At 45.6% G+C, this 19,126-nt stretch overlaps 1 protein-coding gene across 1 annotated transcript in view; it reads right to left on the bottom strand.

The window, feature by feature from the left end:
• Window positions 1-19,126, bottom strand: part of NMUR2 (neuromedin U receptor 2) — a 388,629-nt gene that overhangs the window by 74,675 nt on the left and 294,828 nt on the right. The window contains exon 2 of the mRNA XM_085614977.1: window positions 6,555-6,639. Within this exon, the coding sequence (XP_085471103.1) occupies window positions 6,555-6,639 (85 nt within the window). The remainder of the gene's footprint in view (window positions 1-6,554; window positions 6,640-19,126) is intronic.

Below are 19,126 nucleotides of genomic sequence, written 5' to 3'. Positions count from 1 at the left end.
AATGGGAATTCAAATTTATAAAAATTATAAAATGTACCTTACAAATCTTTTTATCAAATTATCTGAACACTTAGCAATTAATTACAAACAACAACCATGTTTCATAACAAATAGTCAATTAAACAATTTACATAATTACCACCAAAATATTGAATCTGTGGAAGAAAATAATTTAAATAATTATTGTTTTCGACAAAGTTCCCACCTTATTCTTGTACAAACCCAACAACCTAAACTAAAATATAAATGACAAATTTAACTACACAAAATTAAAATATACATTAAAAATCCCAAAATACACATAAATAATTAAAGTAACAATCCATTAATCAATTTACATAATTATTCATCAATGAAATATTTACATAAAATAAAAAATAATAAAACATTGAAAACAATAATATTGCATTTATATAACTTCTTCATCTAACCTCTACCAACCCAACAGCCTGCTACTTAATTATGACTTACTAATCTAATGTAAAAAGTAATTTATATTAAACATTACAAGCTATTCTTAGAGCCAAAAAAGAATTAGATTTATAATAGGACCTCAAATTAATATAATAACTAATATGTATTAAGTTATTTTAAAACATTATTTTATACAAGTAAATTAGAGGAAATTATATTTTATACTACAATATTTTTTTAATTATATTCTATACTTAAAAAATATATTCTTATCCTCTATATTTTGTTACTCAATATATTTAAAGTAACAATATTTTTGTCATTTACCCAGTAGTACACCTCTGCATATTTGATGCTTCTTAATCCAACACTCTGCAGTCATTGGCTCTACATTTAGTCTATCTAATTGATAACACATGTAGCCAAGATTTCTATCTAAGAAAGAAAGTGTGTACTGTGACTTTGAATAAATACGTTTTTAAAGTTTATTGTGACCATTCTGAGTGATAACTGTCTCACCCAACAAGAACATCTTTATTTATTTATTCATTTATTTTAAATGTTTTATATAGCGCTGGCTAGACCCAGGGGTATCAGAGTGCTTTACAGGAGTGTGAGGAGGTACGGTACTCAAAACATTTGATGAAAAAACATTGTAATGGAACCAATATAACAAAGAAAGCAGCTAAATACGAATGCTATTTACAAAGGTACTATATTAAGCTCAAGTGGATAGAGAGTAATTAGGCTAAGGTGGTTGGGTGAAAGTGGAAAAGAAAAGATAAAGGAGGGTGACAAAGAGAGTAAGAGTTAGGGGAATAGGAGATCAGTGGGAGGCCTTGCGTAAGGCTAGATGTCATAAGTAACAATAGCGAAAAAACCAAAGGAAATGATGGACGGGGTGTTGAACATTGCAAGCACTCACCCCCGGTCAACTGATCTGGGTTTAATCCATGACCGTTCTTTAGCCCACTCTGCCACCCCAGTTCAGACATGGCCATATGCAAATCAGTCTGACCTTGTGCCTCATGGGAACAGTCCAGCCCGAACTGCCAAGCCATGTTTTCCCTGGACCGGAAACAAGCTTCCTAGGACCGGTTTCTGGCATTTCAGCCGTCTTCAGCCAGGCTTGCTTGAATCCAGTGGCAAAGTGAGCAAGGGACTCACGTCTGAGCATACCCTGCCAACTTATGGCGAACAAAAAAAAAAACAACGGAAATGATGGACGGAGTGTTGAACATTGCAAGCACTCACCCCCAGTCAACTGATCTGGGTTTAATCCATCACCGTTCTTTAGCCCACTCTGCCACCCCAGTTCAGACATGGCCATATGCAAATCAGTCTGACCCTGTGCCTCATAGGAACAGTCCAGCCCGAACTGCCAAGCCATGTCTTCCCTGGACCGAAAACAAGCTTCCTAGGACCGGTTTCTGGCATTTCAGCCGTCTTCAGCCAGGTTTGCTTGAATCCAGTGGCAAAGTGAGCAAGGGACTCACGTCTGAGCATACCCTGCCAACTTATGGTGAACAAAGAAAAAACCAAAGGAAATGATGGACGGAGGGTTGAACATTGCAAGCACTCACCCCCAGTCAACTGATCTGGGTTTATTCCATCACCGTTCTTTAGCCAACTCTGCCACCCCAGTTCAGACATGGCCATATGCAAATCAGTCTGACCCTGTGCCTCATGGGAACAGTCCAGCCCGAACTGCCAAGCCATGTTTTCCCTGGACCGGAAACAAGCTTCCTAGGACCGGTTTCTGGCATTTCAGCCATCTTCACCCAGGCTTGCTTGAATCCAGTGGCAAAGTGAGCAAGGGACTCACGTCTGAGCATACCGTGCCAACTTATGGCGAACAAAGAAAAAACCAAAGGAAATGATGGACGGAGTGTTGAACATTGCAAGCACTCACCCCCAGTCAACTGATCTGGGTTTAATCCATCACCGTTCTTTAGCCCACTCTGCCACCCCAGTTCAGACATGGCCATATGCAAATCAGTCTGACCCTGTGCCTCATGGGAACAGTCCAGCCCGAACTGCCAAGCCATGTCTTCCCTGGACCGGAAACAAGCTTCCTAGGGCCGGTTTCTGGCATTTCAGCCGTCTTCAGCCAGGCTTGCTTGGTTGATTGGTTCTGATGCTCCGTCCATCACCACCCCCTTTTGTACCGCTTTGTTTGCCATAAGTTGGCAGGGTATGCTCAGACGTGAGTCCCTTGCTCACTTTGCCACTGGATTCAAGCAAGCCTGGCTGAAGACGGCTGAAATGCCAGAAACCGGTCCGAGGAAGCTTGTTTCCGGTCCAGGGAAGGCATGGCTTGGCAGTTCGGGCTGGACTGTTCCCATGAGGCACAGGGTCAGACTGATTTGCATATGGCCATGTCTGAACTGGGGTGGCAGAGTGGGCTAAAGAACGGTGATGGATCAAACCCAGATCTCTTGACTGGGTGTGAGTGTTGATTGGTTCTGATGCATCGTCCATCACCACCCCTTTTGTACCGCTTTGTTCGCCATAAGTTGGCAGGGTATGCTCAGACGTGAGTCCCTTGCTCACTTTGCTACTTGATTCAAGCAAGCCTGGCTGAAGACGGCTGAAATGCCAGAAACCGGTCCTAGGAAGCTTGTTTCCGGTCCAGGGAAGGCATGGCTTGGCAGTTCGGGCTGGACTGTTCCCATGAGGCACAGGGTCAGACTGATTTGCATATGGCCATGTCTGAACTGGGGTGGCAGAGTGGGCTAAAGAACGGTGATGGATCAAACCCAGATCTCTTTACTGGGTGTGAGTGGTTGATTGGTTCTGATGCTCCGTCCATCACCGCCCCCTTTTGTACCGCTTTGTTCGCCATAAGTTGGCAGGGTATGCTCAGACGTGAGTCCCTTGCTCACTTTGCCACTGGATTCAAGCAAGCCTGGCTGAAGATGGCTAAAATGCCAGAAACCGGTCCTAGGAAGCTTGTTTCCGGTCCAGGGAAGGCATGGCTTGGCAGTTCGGGCTGGACTGTTCCCATGAGGCACAGGGTCAGACAGATTTGCATATGGCCATGTCTGAACTGGGGTGGCAGAGTGGGCTAAAGAACGGTGATGGATCAAACCCAGATCTCTTGACTGGGTGTGAGTGTTGATTGGTTCTGATGCATCGTCCATCACCACCCCCTTTTGTACCGCTTTGTTCGCCATAAGTTGGCAGGGTATGCTCAGACGTGAGTCCCTTGCTCACTTTGCTACTTGATTCAAGCAAGCCTGGCTGAAGACGGCTGAAATGCCAGAAACCGGTCCTAGGAAGCTTGTTTCTGGTCCAGGGAAGGCATGGCTTGGCAGTTCGGGCTGGACTGTTCCCATGAGGCACAGGGTCAGACTGATTTGCATATGGCCATGTCTGAACTGGGGTGGCAGAGTGGGCTAAAGAACGGTGATGGATCAAACCCAGATCTCTTGACTGGGTGTGAGTGGTTGATTGGATCTGATGCTCCGTCCATCACCACCCCCTTTTGTACCGCTTTGTTCGCCATAAGTTGGCAGGGTATGCTCAGACGTGAGTCCCTTGCTCACTTTGCCACTGGATTCAAGCAAGCCTGGCTGAAGACGGCTGAAATGCCAGAAACCGGTCCTAGGAAGCTTGTTTCCGGTCCAGGGAAGGCATGGCTTGGCAGTTCGGGCTGGACTGTTCCCATGAGGCACAGGGTCAGACTGATTTGCATATGGCCATGTTTGAACTGGGGTGGCAGAGTGGGCTAAAGAACGGTGATGGATCAAACCCAGATCTCTTGACTGGGTGTGAGTGGTTGATTGGATCTGATGCTCCGTCCATCACCACCCCCTTTTGTACCGCTTTGTTCGCCATAAGTTGGCAGGGTATGCTCAGACGTGAGTCCCTTGCTCACTTTGCCACTGGATTCAAGCAAGCCTGGCTGAAGACGGCTGAAATGCCAGAAACCGGTCCTAGGAAGCTTGTTTCCGGTCCAGGGAAGGCATGGCTTGGCAGTTCGGGCTGGACTGTTCCCATGAGGCACAGGGTCAGACTGATTTGCATATGGCCATGTTTGAACTGGGGTGGCAGAGTGGGCTAAAGAACGGTGATGGATCAAACCCAGATCTCTTGACTGGGTGTGAGTGGTTGATTGGATCTGATGCTCCGTCCATCACCACCCCCTTTTGTACCGCTTTGTTCGCCATAAGTTGGCAGGGTATGCTCAGACGTGAGTCCCTTGCTCACTTTGCCACTGGATTCAAGCAAGCCTGGCTGAAGACGGCTGAAATGCCAGAAACCGGTCCTAGGAAGCTTGTTTCCGGTCCAGGGAAGGCATGGCTTGGCAGTTCGGGCTGGACTGTTCCCATGAGGCACAGGGTCAGACTGATTTGCATATGGCCATGTTTGAACTGGGGTGGCAGAGTGGGCTAAAGAACGGTGATGGATCAAACCCAGATCTCTTGACTGGGTGTGAGTGTTTGATTGGTTCTGATGCTCCGTCCATCACCACCCCCTTTTGTACCGCTTTGTTCGCCATAAGTTGGCACGGTATGCTCAGACGTGAGTCCCTTGCTCACTTTGCCACTGGATTCAAGCAAGCCTGGCTGAAGACGGCTGAAATGCCAGAAACCGGTCCTAGGAAGCTTGTTTCCGGTCCAGGGAAGGCATGGCTTGGCAGTTCGGGCTGGACTGTTCCCATGAGGCACAGAGTCAGACTGATTTGCATATGGCCATGTCTGAACTGGGGTGGCAGAGTGGGCTAAAGAACGGTGATGGATCAAACCCAGATCTCTTGACTGGGTGTGAGTGTTTGATTGGTTCTGATGCTCCGTCCATCACCACCCCCTTTTGTACCGCTTTTTTCGCCATAAGTTGGCAGGGTATGCTCAGACGTGAGTCCCTTGCTCACTTTGCCACTGGATTCAAGCAAGCCTGGCTGAAGACGGCTGAAATGCCAGAAACCGGTCCTAGCAAGCTTGTTTCCGGTCCAGGGAAGGCATGGCTTGGCAGTTCGGGCTGGACTGTTCCCCTGAGGCACAGGGTCAGACTGATTTGCTCATGGCCATGTCTGAACTGGGGTGGCAGAGTGGGGTAAAGAATGGTGATGGATCAAACCCAGATCTCTTGACTGGGTGTGAGTGTTTGATTGGTTCTGATGCTCCGTCCATCACCACCCCCTTTTGTACCGATAAGTAACAATAGCGGCAGGGAGGGGGGTTAGGGGAGGGGAAAGAGTAGCGTGAGGGGCGTGAGTTAGGAGGGAGAATGGGGAGGGGAGGGAATAGGAGGGCAATAGATGGGAGCCTGACAGGGGCGCAGAGTGGGAGACAGTGTCAGAGGTAGGTATTATGGACCTCAATATTTGTTGAGGAGGTACAATTTGAAGTTGAAGTAGGAAGGGTTACAGCGTAGGTCTTTAGGCAGCGAGTTCCAGATGGAAGGAGCGTTTCCGGAGAAGGTGCGAGCTTGTGTGCATTTCTTCTCTAACAGAGGAGGGATAAGAATGAGGGTGCTGGTGCTCATCGTCGGTCGGGTGCAGCCCACTTTGAGGAGTTTGTCAGAGAGGTAACATAGGGTGTTTTGGTGAAGGGCTTTGTGCGTGATACATGCCATCTTATAGGTGGATCTGCCTTTGATGGGTAGCCATTTGAGGGTTGTAAGGGCGGGGGAGATGTGGTCGAAACGTATGTAGTCAGAGATAAGGCTAGCAGCTAGGTTGAGCACAGATTTGAGTGGTGCAAGGTGGACTTTAGGTGTTCCAGCGAGGATAGCGTTACCATCAACTTCAATTAAAAGTCATTTAATTAATTTCTACCCTAAAGCACAGGAGAATATATTTAGGTAGTCCATTTTCCATTGTAAACACCTCCTTGAGTACCTTACAGTGTGTCCCATCAAGTATACAAGTCCAGATGCTGCCCTTACGATGACAGAATTTCTACAGCTCAATAGAACTTTAAGAATATGACTTGCTCTACGTCAGCCCTACTGCCCAATTAAAGGCAACTGCCCACTAGGATATCATGCTTTGTGGTAAAATGATTCTAGATGCAAATGTAATGTTTGGCCATTGAGTGAAGACTCAACAATTCTATTTTGGGGGTATAAAATAGGTGTGAGACTGGAAATAGTTCTCTCCTTATCCCCTTTAGCCAGGATGAATTAACACTTACATAGCATCTTGGTGATCGATTTGCGGCAGGGTCTCTGGACAGCCATGCCCATTTTCTCTGATCCCAAAGACTTGTCTTCTCGCAGCTGTAAAAGAGTGAAAGAAACTGTGTTACTGTTGACAGCCTCTTGCCCTGGCAGCTACAAACTCTTCAAGTTGGTGGTTCATGCTGACTATAAAAAGATATATAGAAAACCTGTCATCGATTAAAAGGTGTAGGAGATGTGATGGTCCACATAGTTGGGGGTGATCAGCAGTGACCGATGTCTCAGGGGGCCTGCCATTCTAGAGTACCAGTAATGTGAGCGTCCTTTATAGGTGTGGGTGTAACTTGCGTAAATCTGTGTAGCATAATCACACAGAATTACATTAGAGTTCCACAAGATTATGCAGAATTATGCAAGAAAAGTTATTCCTCATTTAGCACTATTTCTTAGTGCAAAAATGCCCCTCACACCTAAACTGGAGCAGAACATGAATAGCAAGCACGAGCGACTGCTCGTGCTTTCTAAATATGCTTTTGTGGTAGGATTTTTTTTCCATAAATTACTCTTAATTATGGAAGCAGGAGAATTGCATAATTATTGATAATTCCACATCGGAGAGTAACACGGAATCACCAAAATTACTACGACTACTCTGTTGTAATCAAACTTTTGTCCAGACATAGTCCTTTCCTCTGTAGGGATCTCAGTGAGGCACAGTCAAAGAAGGCGTGAGAATGCCTATGCTTAACCCATGCCAGTGTATAATTTGTTAACAAATAAGTGCAGAGGTTCAAAGATTTTCTTAAGGGCCGAGCACTTGTATTGCCAAATGTGAGTGTTGTCAAATATATAAGATCTATAGTCTTGATTTGACCTTAGGTGACTTTCTTCCATCGCCCTACCTTTAGCTAGCAGGTCATTTCCATCCTTGTCTTTTCCCTATGCCTCTATTTTCCTCTGTCTCTTCGTCTGTTCTTGTCCCATTTCTGTTATTCTCGCTATTGTTCTGGGTCTGGGTCAAAGTCTGATTGTAAAAAATAAGTTCTGGTAACAAATATGAATGCTAGTGCTGACCACCCGAAACCAACGGCACAAATTAAGCACTCTCTGTTACATAGATATAAACAGTTGGATGGTCCCTCCTCTCTCTATACATGAAATGCGACCTTTTGTTTTTGGTTAGGTCTTTGAGCCATGGTTAGTACTGCCCAATGTAGTAAACTGTGTTATGCAAAGGAGGTTGTGAATGGATTATCAGTGTCTGTTAGAGGGTAAGGTGATGGGCTGAGGAGAAGAGCGATGAGTAATAGATGATCAGGTGATAAATATAAGCCATTTCAGTTGACTTTACAAAAGGTCTGTTCAAAGGGTCCGACATGAAAGGTGTGCGAGCTCCAGCAATGGCTGCAGGAGATCCAGCAATGGCTGCGGGAGATCCAGCAATGGTTGCAGGAGATCCAGCAATGGCTGCAGGAGATCCAGCAATGGCTGCAGGAGATCCAGCAATGGTTGCAGGAGATCCAGCAATGGTTGCAGGAGATCCAGCAATGGCTGCAGGAGATCCAGCAATGGCTAAAGGCAGGAGATCCAGCAATGGCTGCAGGAGATCCAGCAATGGCTGCAGGAGATCCAGCAATGGCTGCAGGAGATCCAGCAATGGTTGTTTCCTGTCAACCCCAATATTTTCCAGATGTGTTTGCCAAAGGGTATTGCCTGCTGGCGTGGACGGTATAGGTAAGAGTGGTGGGGCGTTGGGGTGGTGGAGCGGGGCAGGGGTTGGGAGGGGGAATGTTAGGGGAGTTGACAGACGATGCCGCATCACTGAGTCGGTGATACAGCCAACGTAAGGTAAATGGTTTTATTTGTTTTTTTATTTTATTTTCCCTATTTTATCATCTGTCGACTTCCCCCACTCCCTGCGCCGCCTTGCCCCGCCCTGCTCCAACGCTCTTACCTGTAACGGGCGCGCCTGATTTATGCCTGCATCATTAATTCTTTCAATCAGCAAAACAAAAAAACTTTATTCATGTTTATTCACCGTTTCTAATTTGTACACATGTTCTATGACAATTTCGATCTAGGCATCCTGTATGACAAACCAGGCATGAGGAGGAGTTACCAGAGAATGATATCAGGGAACGACGTGGGAGGAGTATGTTTAATACAACATGATGTTTTACTCACCAATAGAAGTGATTTTACCCTATTAGCATTAGTCAATGCACCTTGTACCCTCCAGTAAGAAGCCCTTTATAAAATGTCTACTTTAGTTAAGAGAAAAATACTTGAGCTCACGCTTTAATCACAAGATAAGCACCTCTGACAAGCAGAAAAACATACAAGTTTACCATTACATGCTATAGAGAATTATTTTCATCTCTAGCCTCTGGGGTTCAGATCCACTGACTTCCACCAACCCTAGCATATTTGAATACGTTGAATTTCAAAAGCTTGATTTATTTTTACTGATTCTCCATCCAGATCAATTTAGCATCTTTTGAAATCGATACACATAATGAAGAACGACAAAAAATATCAAATTTAAGTTAATCCTTTACTATTTGTGGCCTTGTAGCACTTGTAAAAACTGCACTTTTAATTCAGCAGGAAATGGTTTACTTACGCCTGCCTTCGTGTTTCAAGATGCACAGCTTATGCTGCTGAGTTATTATAGTAATCACCAAAGTTTAGAATAATGATTTCAGCATTTTTTCGAATATTCTAATATGTATTATTAGATTCCTCTAGTTGGTCTCACCACAAGCATATTTGTGTTACACCCCTTGTTGGCAATCATGTTCCTATAGTTTTTACTGTACTTTGACCAAAGTATGCCTCTTGTATCTAACACATTGCTCATGGGGACAGAGCAGACTTCACTTAAGTGCAGGCCTCAGGGCCAGATCAGACCGCATGTGATGCAGTAAGAAATTATTGAAGTCCTCCAGACATGGACAAATAGTAGTAGATGTTGTCAAGGCACTGCCTCACAAGAAGGGTTCAGTTGGATGCAGAGCAAATGTGGAATAGATAGACTGAGTACCGCCTGTTTTAGATGCTGGGTCTAGCACGAACTTGGAGTAATTCATTTAGAAAGTGCCCTACAGCATAGTTTATTAATATGTTAAAAGAGATCAGCCTCAGTGAAGGTGAAAGAATGGGGCCGTTGCTCCTTTTGATTCACGTCGACAGCCACAATGCATAATAAAGGGTAAGATCAGAATTAAAGGCGTGACGTGGCTGGCACAGCAAGCTGAATCACCCTCAAAGACCTTACTGACCATATACCCACAGTCATGAACATGCTGCACTGCACTTCTGTTTTATCATATCTGTCTCAATATTAGCAGCTATGTTTGTAATTCTGGTTCTAGTAGGAGTTGTATGTGAAGTTCCATAATAGTGATATCACAATCTTGTACATTTATATGAATATCCTGTGAATGTTTGTTGCCTCGTAAGAAAATTAAATCAACCAGGTTAAGCCCCTATCAAAGCCAAATGACCCTATACTGCCAGGCTTGCCCCCCACTCTGTTCTTCAACCCACCAAAGTTTACTTGCAAGGGTGCCCACAGCCATGGGTGGGTTGTAAGAAGGTAGGATCCTTTTGCATGGTTACCCCCACTTTTGACTAGTCTGACTGGGATCCTGTTAATCAGGACCCCAGTCTATCTGCTTTCTCTCTTAAATTGTTGTGGTAAGTACTTAAGTACATCCCAGATTGGATACTGTGGTACTCTTATCAGTCCCTAGTGTATGGTACTAAGGTATCCAGGGCATAGGTACCCCAGAGGTCCCCCATGGGCTGTAGCACGCATTATGCCACCAATGGGAGACCATTCAAAATGGAGCTACGGGCCTGCCATTGCAGCCTGTGTAAGCTGGTGCTAGCACCACTTACTAAAGCTATAGGTTTCCTATAGCTAGGGTAACTGCACTTAAAACCTATGTCACCCCTACAGCAGCCCTTATCAATTCTGAAGGCAGGGTGCTTGGTTCTAAGTGAGTGGGTGCCCCTGCCAGAGCAGGACACCCCTACAGCTTACGGAGTCCATTCTCCTGGATCGTCAGTGAAGCAGCCATATACTATATCGAGGGGCCCTGAGTAATTACACAATAACCATCTCCTAACTGGCTGCAACGAATCCTATCATGTTTGGTATCAAACATGTTGGATTGATACCCCCACACCGTTAACGGTGTGGGAGGTAGGATTCCAAACACCTGAAGTGCCCTCCATTAGGCTCTCAGTGTTCCCGGTGCCAACCTTCTAGACCCGGACAGCACAAAATGGTTGCTGCCAACCAGAGACACATTTCTGCTCTCCTGCTGCTGAGCAAAGATTGAGCTGGGGAAGGCAGAACAATAGGCATCATGTCACAGGGAGGTGTGACCACTTCCCAAACAGGATTTAGTGTATTGGGGCCGGGTGGGTGCACTTGCCAGTACCACTAAGTCTGCATGAGGGGCACATTTGGTGTCCCTGTGGATAGTCCATTTCAAACCAGTCCTGGGAGCCGTTGGCTCCCGCTCTGCCGTGAAACTGGACAAAGGACATGGGAGTAACCTTCCCCCTCTCCAGACTCTCCCCTGGGAGGGTCCCCTGAATCATCCCAACCCTTTTCTAAGGGTACTTAAGAGCTTACCTGTGGGTGGGTCCCTAGATTCATCATGGAACAAGATTCAGATCAGATACCACTTCTATGTCTACCGTCTGTGCACTCTGGACTTCGCTGGACTTCGTTTGGGCCCAACTTCGTCTCCCTTCCAGTCTGCTGCACCATCTGTCCCTGTGCACCATACAGGAACCTTCCAAGGCCTGTGGGCATCTAAGAAACCTGAAGGAATCTCCCATGGAGTGAAGGAGTCACTTCCCTTCATTCGCAGGCACCACAACTAAGTCAACCGGTCTGCTGATCCTGAGCACCTCCGGACTCTGTAAGGTTCTGCAACATATATAGCAGTTTTGCACTGCTCCTGAGGCCTGCCCTGCCCTCTCACCAAGTTTGAGGCCAGTATCCCTTGTCGGGGTTGCAATAACCGAACCCCTGTGCACAGCATCAACTTGTAGTTGCAAGGGCTTGTTGGCTTCCTTCCAAGAAGATCTTCAGGCTCCAAGTAGCCTCAACCTCAAGCACCTCCAGTGACCAGAATCTTCAGCCACACGGCATCGTGTGCATCGTGGCCTGCATCTTTTGGTGAGCTGCTTGAGGTCCTTTCACGACTTCAGTGCTTCCGGCCTGTGGGTCCACTTGAGGGTCACTGTTGTTTCTTTTTGCCTCCCCTGATTGCTCAGGCCTGTCCTGACTCCCCTGATTGTGGTGAGTCCCATGGACTTTCCTGGTCCCTACGTTGCTCCTTCATTAATTCCTGCATTGGTTGTATTTGCCAAGGCTTGTTGGTGCTCCCACCGGACACCGGTCCCTCAGCACTCAACATCCTTTGTGGGACAGCTCGTGCATAGCTCCTGGTCTTCCTCAGGGTCGCCTGGTCCTCACAGCTGCAGAGTCAAGGTCATCGTCACCCATCATGCAACACCCGACATCGGAAGGCATTCATCTTCCAAGTCTCCTGGTTGCTCCTGAGTGACATAGACTCTGCTTGCAGGTACCCCTCATCTAGAATCCACCTTCAGATTCCACCTGACACTTTCTACTTCTTCAACAGAGGCACTTTCCTGAAGTCCTCCATAGGGTTCGACTGCAGTTTCTGACACCACTTCACACGTATGCACCCGGCTCCCCTGGTGTAGGTAACATGGGTACTAGGGTATCTACGGGTAGGGTGGCTCTCAAACCTTCTGTCTTCCACTGGGTTTCTTCAGGGTCCACTGGTAATGGTCCTTAATCTTTAAAAATCCAAATGCGACTTACCCATAGAGTTGTACAGAGCACGCGGTCATGTTTCCACACTGCAGACGCTCTCCGTGGGGTCCCTATCTACTCACCTTGGGTGGTTCCTTGGGTCCCCAGCACTTCTACGTCCTCTCAACACTGTCTTGACCCGAGTCGTGGTTCTTATACCGCTTTCATAGTATATGGTTTGGTCCCCCTCTGGGGTCCACTGTGTATTTCATGCTATTTACTGTATTTCTATGCAAAGTATTGTGTGCATTTTGCTTATCCCCATGTAGGAGATAACTAAACATGTTAGAGAATACTCCATAATAAATACATATTTTTATAGATAACTAGGGGCTGGGTATGATTTCGGGCGGATCGCCTCCGCCGGCATGCCAGATTACAATGGTGGTGGGTAATGCGGCAAACGGAAAGTCCGTCCGCCACTTTTCCGCCAGTCGGCTATCGTTACGATCGATGGCTGGGCGGAGCTGGGGCACATTTATGGTGGCGGTGCCTAACCGACACCACCATCCATATTATGATGTGTGTCTTTTAAAGCCTTTCCATGGCGGCGATGCCACCATGGAAGGGCTGGCGGGGATTTGCTTTGGGGGCCCGTTGATGGGTCCCTGGGGGGGTGGGGGAGTGGGGGGCTGCACCCGGGGGTTGCCATGCACAAGGTGGCAGGCACTGTGCGGTGCCTGCCACGTAGTGCATGGTTGGCAATGCACAACATGGCATTTTACTATTGCGGCAGGTGCTGCAGCCAGCAGCACCTGCCGCAATATGAAAATGCCTGATGCGACCACTGCGGTGGTGTTAGATGAATTCTTCCACCTTTGATTTCATCTCTGTATCCAACATTTCTAAAATATTTCCAATATATTGATTGAGCCTCTTTCAATCAATCAATTTCATACCTTTCAGATCTAAGTAAATTCCTGGACTTCTACCAAGACTGCAATCCAAGCTTTAGGACCTATATTGCACAGAAAACTAAACTAGCCTCAGCAGCCTTTGCTCTATAAAGTGAAGACATTTGTATCAGAGCTACACTTTTTTTCAAATTATTTTTATTGAACAAAGTCAGAAATCAATTACAAATCAGAAACATACAAATACTAAACAAAATAGCATCTGATACTACCAAGCACTTATAAGACTAAATGAGCCATCACATAGTTTAGGGCAATTGATCTATTAAAAACAGTAATGCTAAAATACCACAAAACAATCAATAAAGTGCCAACGTGCCACTTTAAATCTCCTCCTTCCAAGTTACTTTGTGCGAATAATGGTGCACAAATGTATACAGTACAGTTCTATTAGCAGCTATCAATAAAGTAAAGTGCCATCTTGCCCCATAGAACCCCAGGCTGCCTATAAAACTACTTCTGTGCATTAAGAATTGCCCGGAAGTGCATATGGTTGTCATACTAACGAAAAAGAGCCCAATAACTACCCGCTTCAAGCATTTTAGTCCTGCAAACCCCTATAATGAGAAAAGAAGCATCCTAATCCCTTAAGGTATAGCTATTGAACCAATACTAAAGAAATCAATAACAAAATACCCGCAAGCCCAGCTTATAAAAGCATGCAAATTAAGAAATCCACAAATCTCCGATTACCCCTCGTGGGTCCACCAGTGAAACTGCTGGGAAGTTGGGGCCCAGTTCTTCCAGTGAATCCATAAACTGTCATGAGGCTTTGAATCTTTTTAACCCCCCCCCCACACACACATCCCCACACACATGCCTCCTCACATTTTTGCATCCTGAGCATTTTATTCAGCCACTCTTGGAATATCAGAACCCAGGATGATTTCCAGTTCTGTAATGAAAGAGCAACTATTAAGGCAATTGATATATACACCTGCCCAAACTTGCCAATGCCAGACCTCTGATTTCTATGAACAAACCTGAAGAATGCCACCTCCGCCTCTGGGTCTAAATTTATCTGGAGCGCAGGTTCAAGAGCTGCAAAGACCTTTTGCCAAAACTGTTTCAACATCTGGCAAGCAAAACAAATATGTAACCAGCCTCCCATCCCTTATTGCTGACAGTGAAATCACCGATCCTCTACATTCTATGAAGGGCCGCAGAAGTATAATAAGCCAACCAGTGAGAAATAAAGGACATTCTCCTTAAAATTTGAAGCCCTTAAGGCCATATGGCCTAATAACAAAATACAGTGCCAATCCACCTCTGAAGTAGTGCATGTGTGGACAGGCTGATTTTATCTAAAAAAACGTTCCACTAGATGCCTTCCATCCCTTGATCATGGAGAAATCTATAACAGTGAGCAATTCCCTTGAGTTTTGACCTCAAAACTGATCGCATGATGGGGTGGGGTTTTAGACTAGATTCCAGACAGTGATCTTTCAAAAAAAGAGTGATTTGTTGGAACCTCAAAAATAATATCGTGCAGCGACCTCCACTCCGAGCCTGCAATTCTTGGCAAGTGATACACTTCCACCTTAACAAAAAACGGCTCAATTCTTTAAAGCCGTTAACATTCCAGAACCTTACCTGACTCTGTGGTATTGACAAGGCTACATACTTACACTCCTGTAGTGTAAGATACTCTATGCCTCCGAAATTGTTTTGGATAAATATAACGATTGAAGACAGGCACTCATTTCATATAACACCTTGTATCTAGTTTTCTGTGGGAGCTTGGCTGTTTTAATAAACACAAGTAACTGGGATCCAACTTCCTGGATCATTTTATCTGTAAAAAAAATGTTCGACTTTCCTCTTCCCATCTTTTGCTCTTGCTAGAACATCTAAAGAAGCTGCTTCATTATATGGTTGGTCATGGGGTAATGCTAGCCCCACGTGACTTGTATCCAATTGAAGTACAGATAGTTTTACCCTAGAGGCCTTCTTGTTCCAGGCAAAATGCATAAAAGTCCTTCTAACGCCATAAAATTACTCTTCTTAACTTTAATGGGAACATTAGTAAAGAGAAATAACAGCAAAGGTAGAATTGACATTTTAATAAGCGCTACACACCCCCACTAATGTTAGGGGAAGTTGTGCCAATCTATCCAGACATCCCTTAATCTTCTTGAACATTGCCACATAGTACAAATGAAAAAGCTCAGAATAGTTATTTGTTAGGAAGAGCCCCAGATATTGAATCGGTTTTTGAAAGCTGGCCTGTTGCTGCCAAAAAAGAAGGAGCTCACTAGCTAAACAATTAAAACGGAGCAATTCTGTTTTGTTCTGATTCATTTTATACTCCCCAATCCCTTTAGACCATTCAAACTAATCCAGCACCTCTTAAAATGATCTGTTTCTCTGGCCTGAGATGTAAGATGTTATCATCCGCAAACATTTTTAATTTAGGCATCCCATTTACGGGGCCATAATGCCCTCATTCTCCCAAATCCTAACTGCCAGGGGCGCTATAAATAAATACAAATTAAAAAATTGGGGACAGAGGACACCCCTGTCTTGTTCCCCTATTTGTGATTACCACCCCTGCAGCACACACACCTTCGCTTGTGCCCCTTGACACAGATTCTGCAGTATTAAAATGAATATGGCAGGAAAGCCAAACCATAACACATGCGTCCCAGTTCACCTAGTCAAAGGCTTTTTCTGCATCGACCATTACTCCTGCTGTGCGAGTCTGATTGAAATTCCTGGACTTCTACCAAGACTACAATCCAAGCTTTAGGACCTACACTGCACACAAGGCGAAGCTAGCACCAGCAGCCTTGGCTCTATAAAGTGAAGACATTCGTGTCAGAGCTACACTTCAGAACTGTTTACCAAGCACCGGTCCTATCCTATCACAATGGAGGCTCTTATGTGCTGCTCACATTCTGTGTGAGGGAGCTGCGAACAGTGGAAGTCCTTCCTATTGCAGACTGTCTGGCAAAGTGTGTTCAGAAATATGACAGAATCACACCTACCATCAAAAAGATCCTGCTCATCCCACATCCATTTGAAAACACAATATGTCATCTATAAAGCGGTCCACTGAAACACCCTCCATAGTTGCAACCAGTATTACAATCCCCGGTGAATCCGGCAGCTTCCTCAGCAGCAGCATTGCCCCCCTTGAGCCCGGAAGGGGAGAGAATCAGAACAGAAGGCACAAGGCTTTTTATCTGAGATACACCCTGAATCTCCAGCTCCATCTAGGGGCTGCCCTCTCGGGCACTTAGCTTCCTTGTCTCACACTCTTTGCTACTGATTCCTATCGCTTCATTAGCCTTATAACTCTGTGACCTCTTTGTTTCAGAACAGTCTTCTAATACATTTTAGAATCGTTATTTTTAAGTTCCAAATACATCATTTGCACCATGTAAACTGAAAAGGAAGAGGCAGATTGGTGAAGTGAACTGGACTATGGTCAGGTTATGTCCTTCCTGTTTACAGAGTGTTTATAAGAATGCATCTGTAGCCTAGGAAGCAACCTGCCCATCTCAGAAATCCTGATACATGGGGCTGTGACTGACAGAGAACTCCGACAGACACTGACACGTGGAATATAGAGGGGAATGGTTATAGGAATTAGAAACCTTGGTCAAGGATGGTCAAGGCTGAGTAGCAGCAGACTTCTTGAGACAAGACTTCTTGGTTTTGCTGAGCATACGCAGCTGATTATATCAATGCAAGGGGATTCCTTCAGAAAAGAAAAATAGCTGCACTTTCATGGGAAAACAAGACTCTTTTCGGATTGGAAGAGGAGCATGCACCCTGACAATGAGTTCTTCTCGACAGTCTCTTACTTTTTGACAGTTTTTTCGCAGCATCACACACTAGGATCATGCTTGTGCACTGAAGTCCCGTGACATGATAGACACCCAGAGCAGGACTTAGTGGCCTGGAAGGACACAGCTAGTGCCCCAATGCATGAACAGAGCTTGTTGCTGTGCTAGACAATATTGTCAGTGGTAGTGGCAGATAATCGTAGTAGCGAGGGCCGGCCTTTTTCCTGTTGGCTATGCAGGTGGGGGGGCTACTGACCTCTTCTAAAAGAATGGTTTAATCTGCCTTTCAACCCAGATCCGTCGCTGCAGGAATGCATGCCTCACAGATGTGTGCTCTATGATTTATGTAACAGTGGGAGCATTGCGTGTGTGTCTGTGTGTGTATGTCGGTGTATGTATATGTGTGTGTGTTTTCTATATGGGACTGTAGGAACACACGACTGTATATTGGACGTCCTGTGTTAGAGTGGATCCCACGTTGGAAGATGGAGAGAGCCTGATAGACAGGGGTGCAGATGGCACAAAGCCCCTAAAACATTTGTGCATGACTTTTAATTGCATCTGGCTCCCCGCTCCATTTTACACAGGAGTGGTGACCAATCGTGTTTTGTGTATCATCCTGGCAACAAAAGCTGTACTTCTTTTGTTATATGTATCGTGCACATCTCTGAAATGGAGAAAATCTGTCTCCACTCTTCTGTCTGTTAATCTTACAGAACAACAACATGTGGCTGACCCACAGCAGTTCAAGCTCAGGGAGTACCCAGTATTCGTATATTAGCCCAATATAAATATGGGGTGACTTTCTCAGATCAATGTTCTTGTGATTCCTCCCTGGCTGGTCCCACGCTGACCAGAGCAATGGACTGGAGAAGACTACTGAGGCCCAGAGCACGTTTCTCTCTGACAGCGAGCCCCTTTCAGGTCAAGAACATACCTGAAGTCCTACTAAATTGATTTCGGAAGCGTTGATTAGTATGGGGCGGAAGAAAGCCGGTATCACAGAAACCCAAAGAAAGAAGGAGAAACCCAAAGGTGAACTGTCAGAGGAACAGAGATGGGGTGAAGAGGCACAAGTGCATACATTAAGAGAATCATCAGGCATAAGGGAAGGAACAATCTGCCTGTGCCTCTTGTGAGCTAATGTTGGCTTACCCCCCCAGTAACAGCCCTGCTTGAGCTGTGCCTTGCCGGCAGCCTACCCTGGAGAGACCAGAGCCCCAAGGGGAGTCAAACCCCGGCTTCAAAGACCCAGGTGGTGGTGGCTCAAATGCCTTAGGCCCGACTGTCCCAGAGTGAGGATCCTATTAGAAAAGTAGCATCATCACAAAAGTATCACCAAGCAAGACTGAATTGCTATCTTAATTCTGAACTCTTCCATTGGAAATGGGCACGCTGCGATCACCACTGATCCTGAATGAGACTCCTGTAGGCGTCATCCTTGATAATCCGAGCTGAGGCATACAGATGTTATAAACTCTTTGGTCCTGTTTGGGTGGGAAGTTTGTGTTGGGCCTGCGCAACATTGTAAAGAGGCAAACATGATGTTGGTGCTGTCCCAAAACAGTGTAGTTGTTGTTCTGTCCATCGTTTCTTAGCAGCATAGTCCATGACAAAAAGGTAACCAGGACCTCCTTGCGCGCTTGTGTAGAGAGCAGTGGAGCTGGATGAGAAGCGGCACTTGGAGTGAGCACTGAGGTCAACGATGATGGGTAAGACTCAGAAGCCAAACCAAGAGCCATGACTGAATCTGAACATTTTGAACAGTCACTAAAGGGGATTTGTCCCTTCTACTAGGGGTGGGAGGTTATCAAAGTTGGTGGGTCCTAACTCACAAGAATTAAGAACTGCCTAGAATAAAAGACCCAGAGTGCACCTGATTAGTTCCATTAATATCCAGGAGAGAGATTGGGAGCTGGCTCTGTTACACACAAGACAGTTTTCTTTAAAAGCATGGGATACACCAGTAGTACAAGCCAGTGTCTTCTGATGACAGGGATTAGATTGGGCATATA

The sequence above is a fragment of the Triturus cristatus genome, chromosome 7, assembly GCF_964204655.1.
Source record: "Triturus cristatus chromosome 7, aTriCri1.1, whole genome shotgun sequence".
Taxonomy (NCBI): domain Eukaryota; kingdom Metazoa; phylum Chordata; class Amphibia; order Caudata; family Salamandridae; genus Triturus; species Triturus cristatus.
This window is presented reverse-complemented; position numbering and strand designations above follow the sequence as displayed.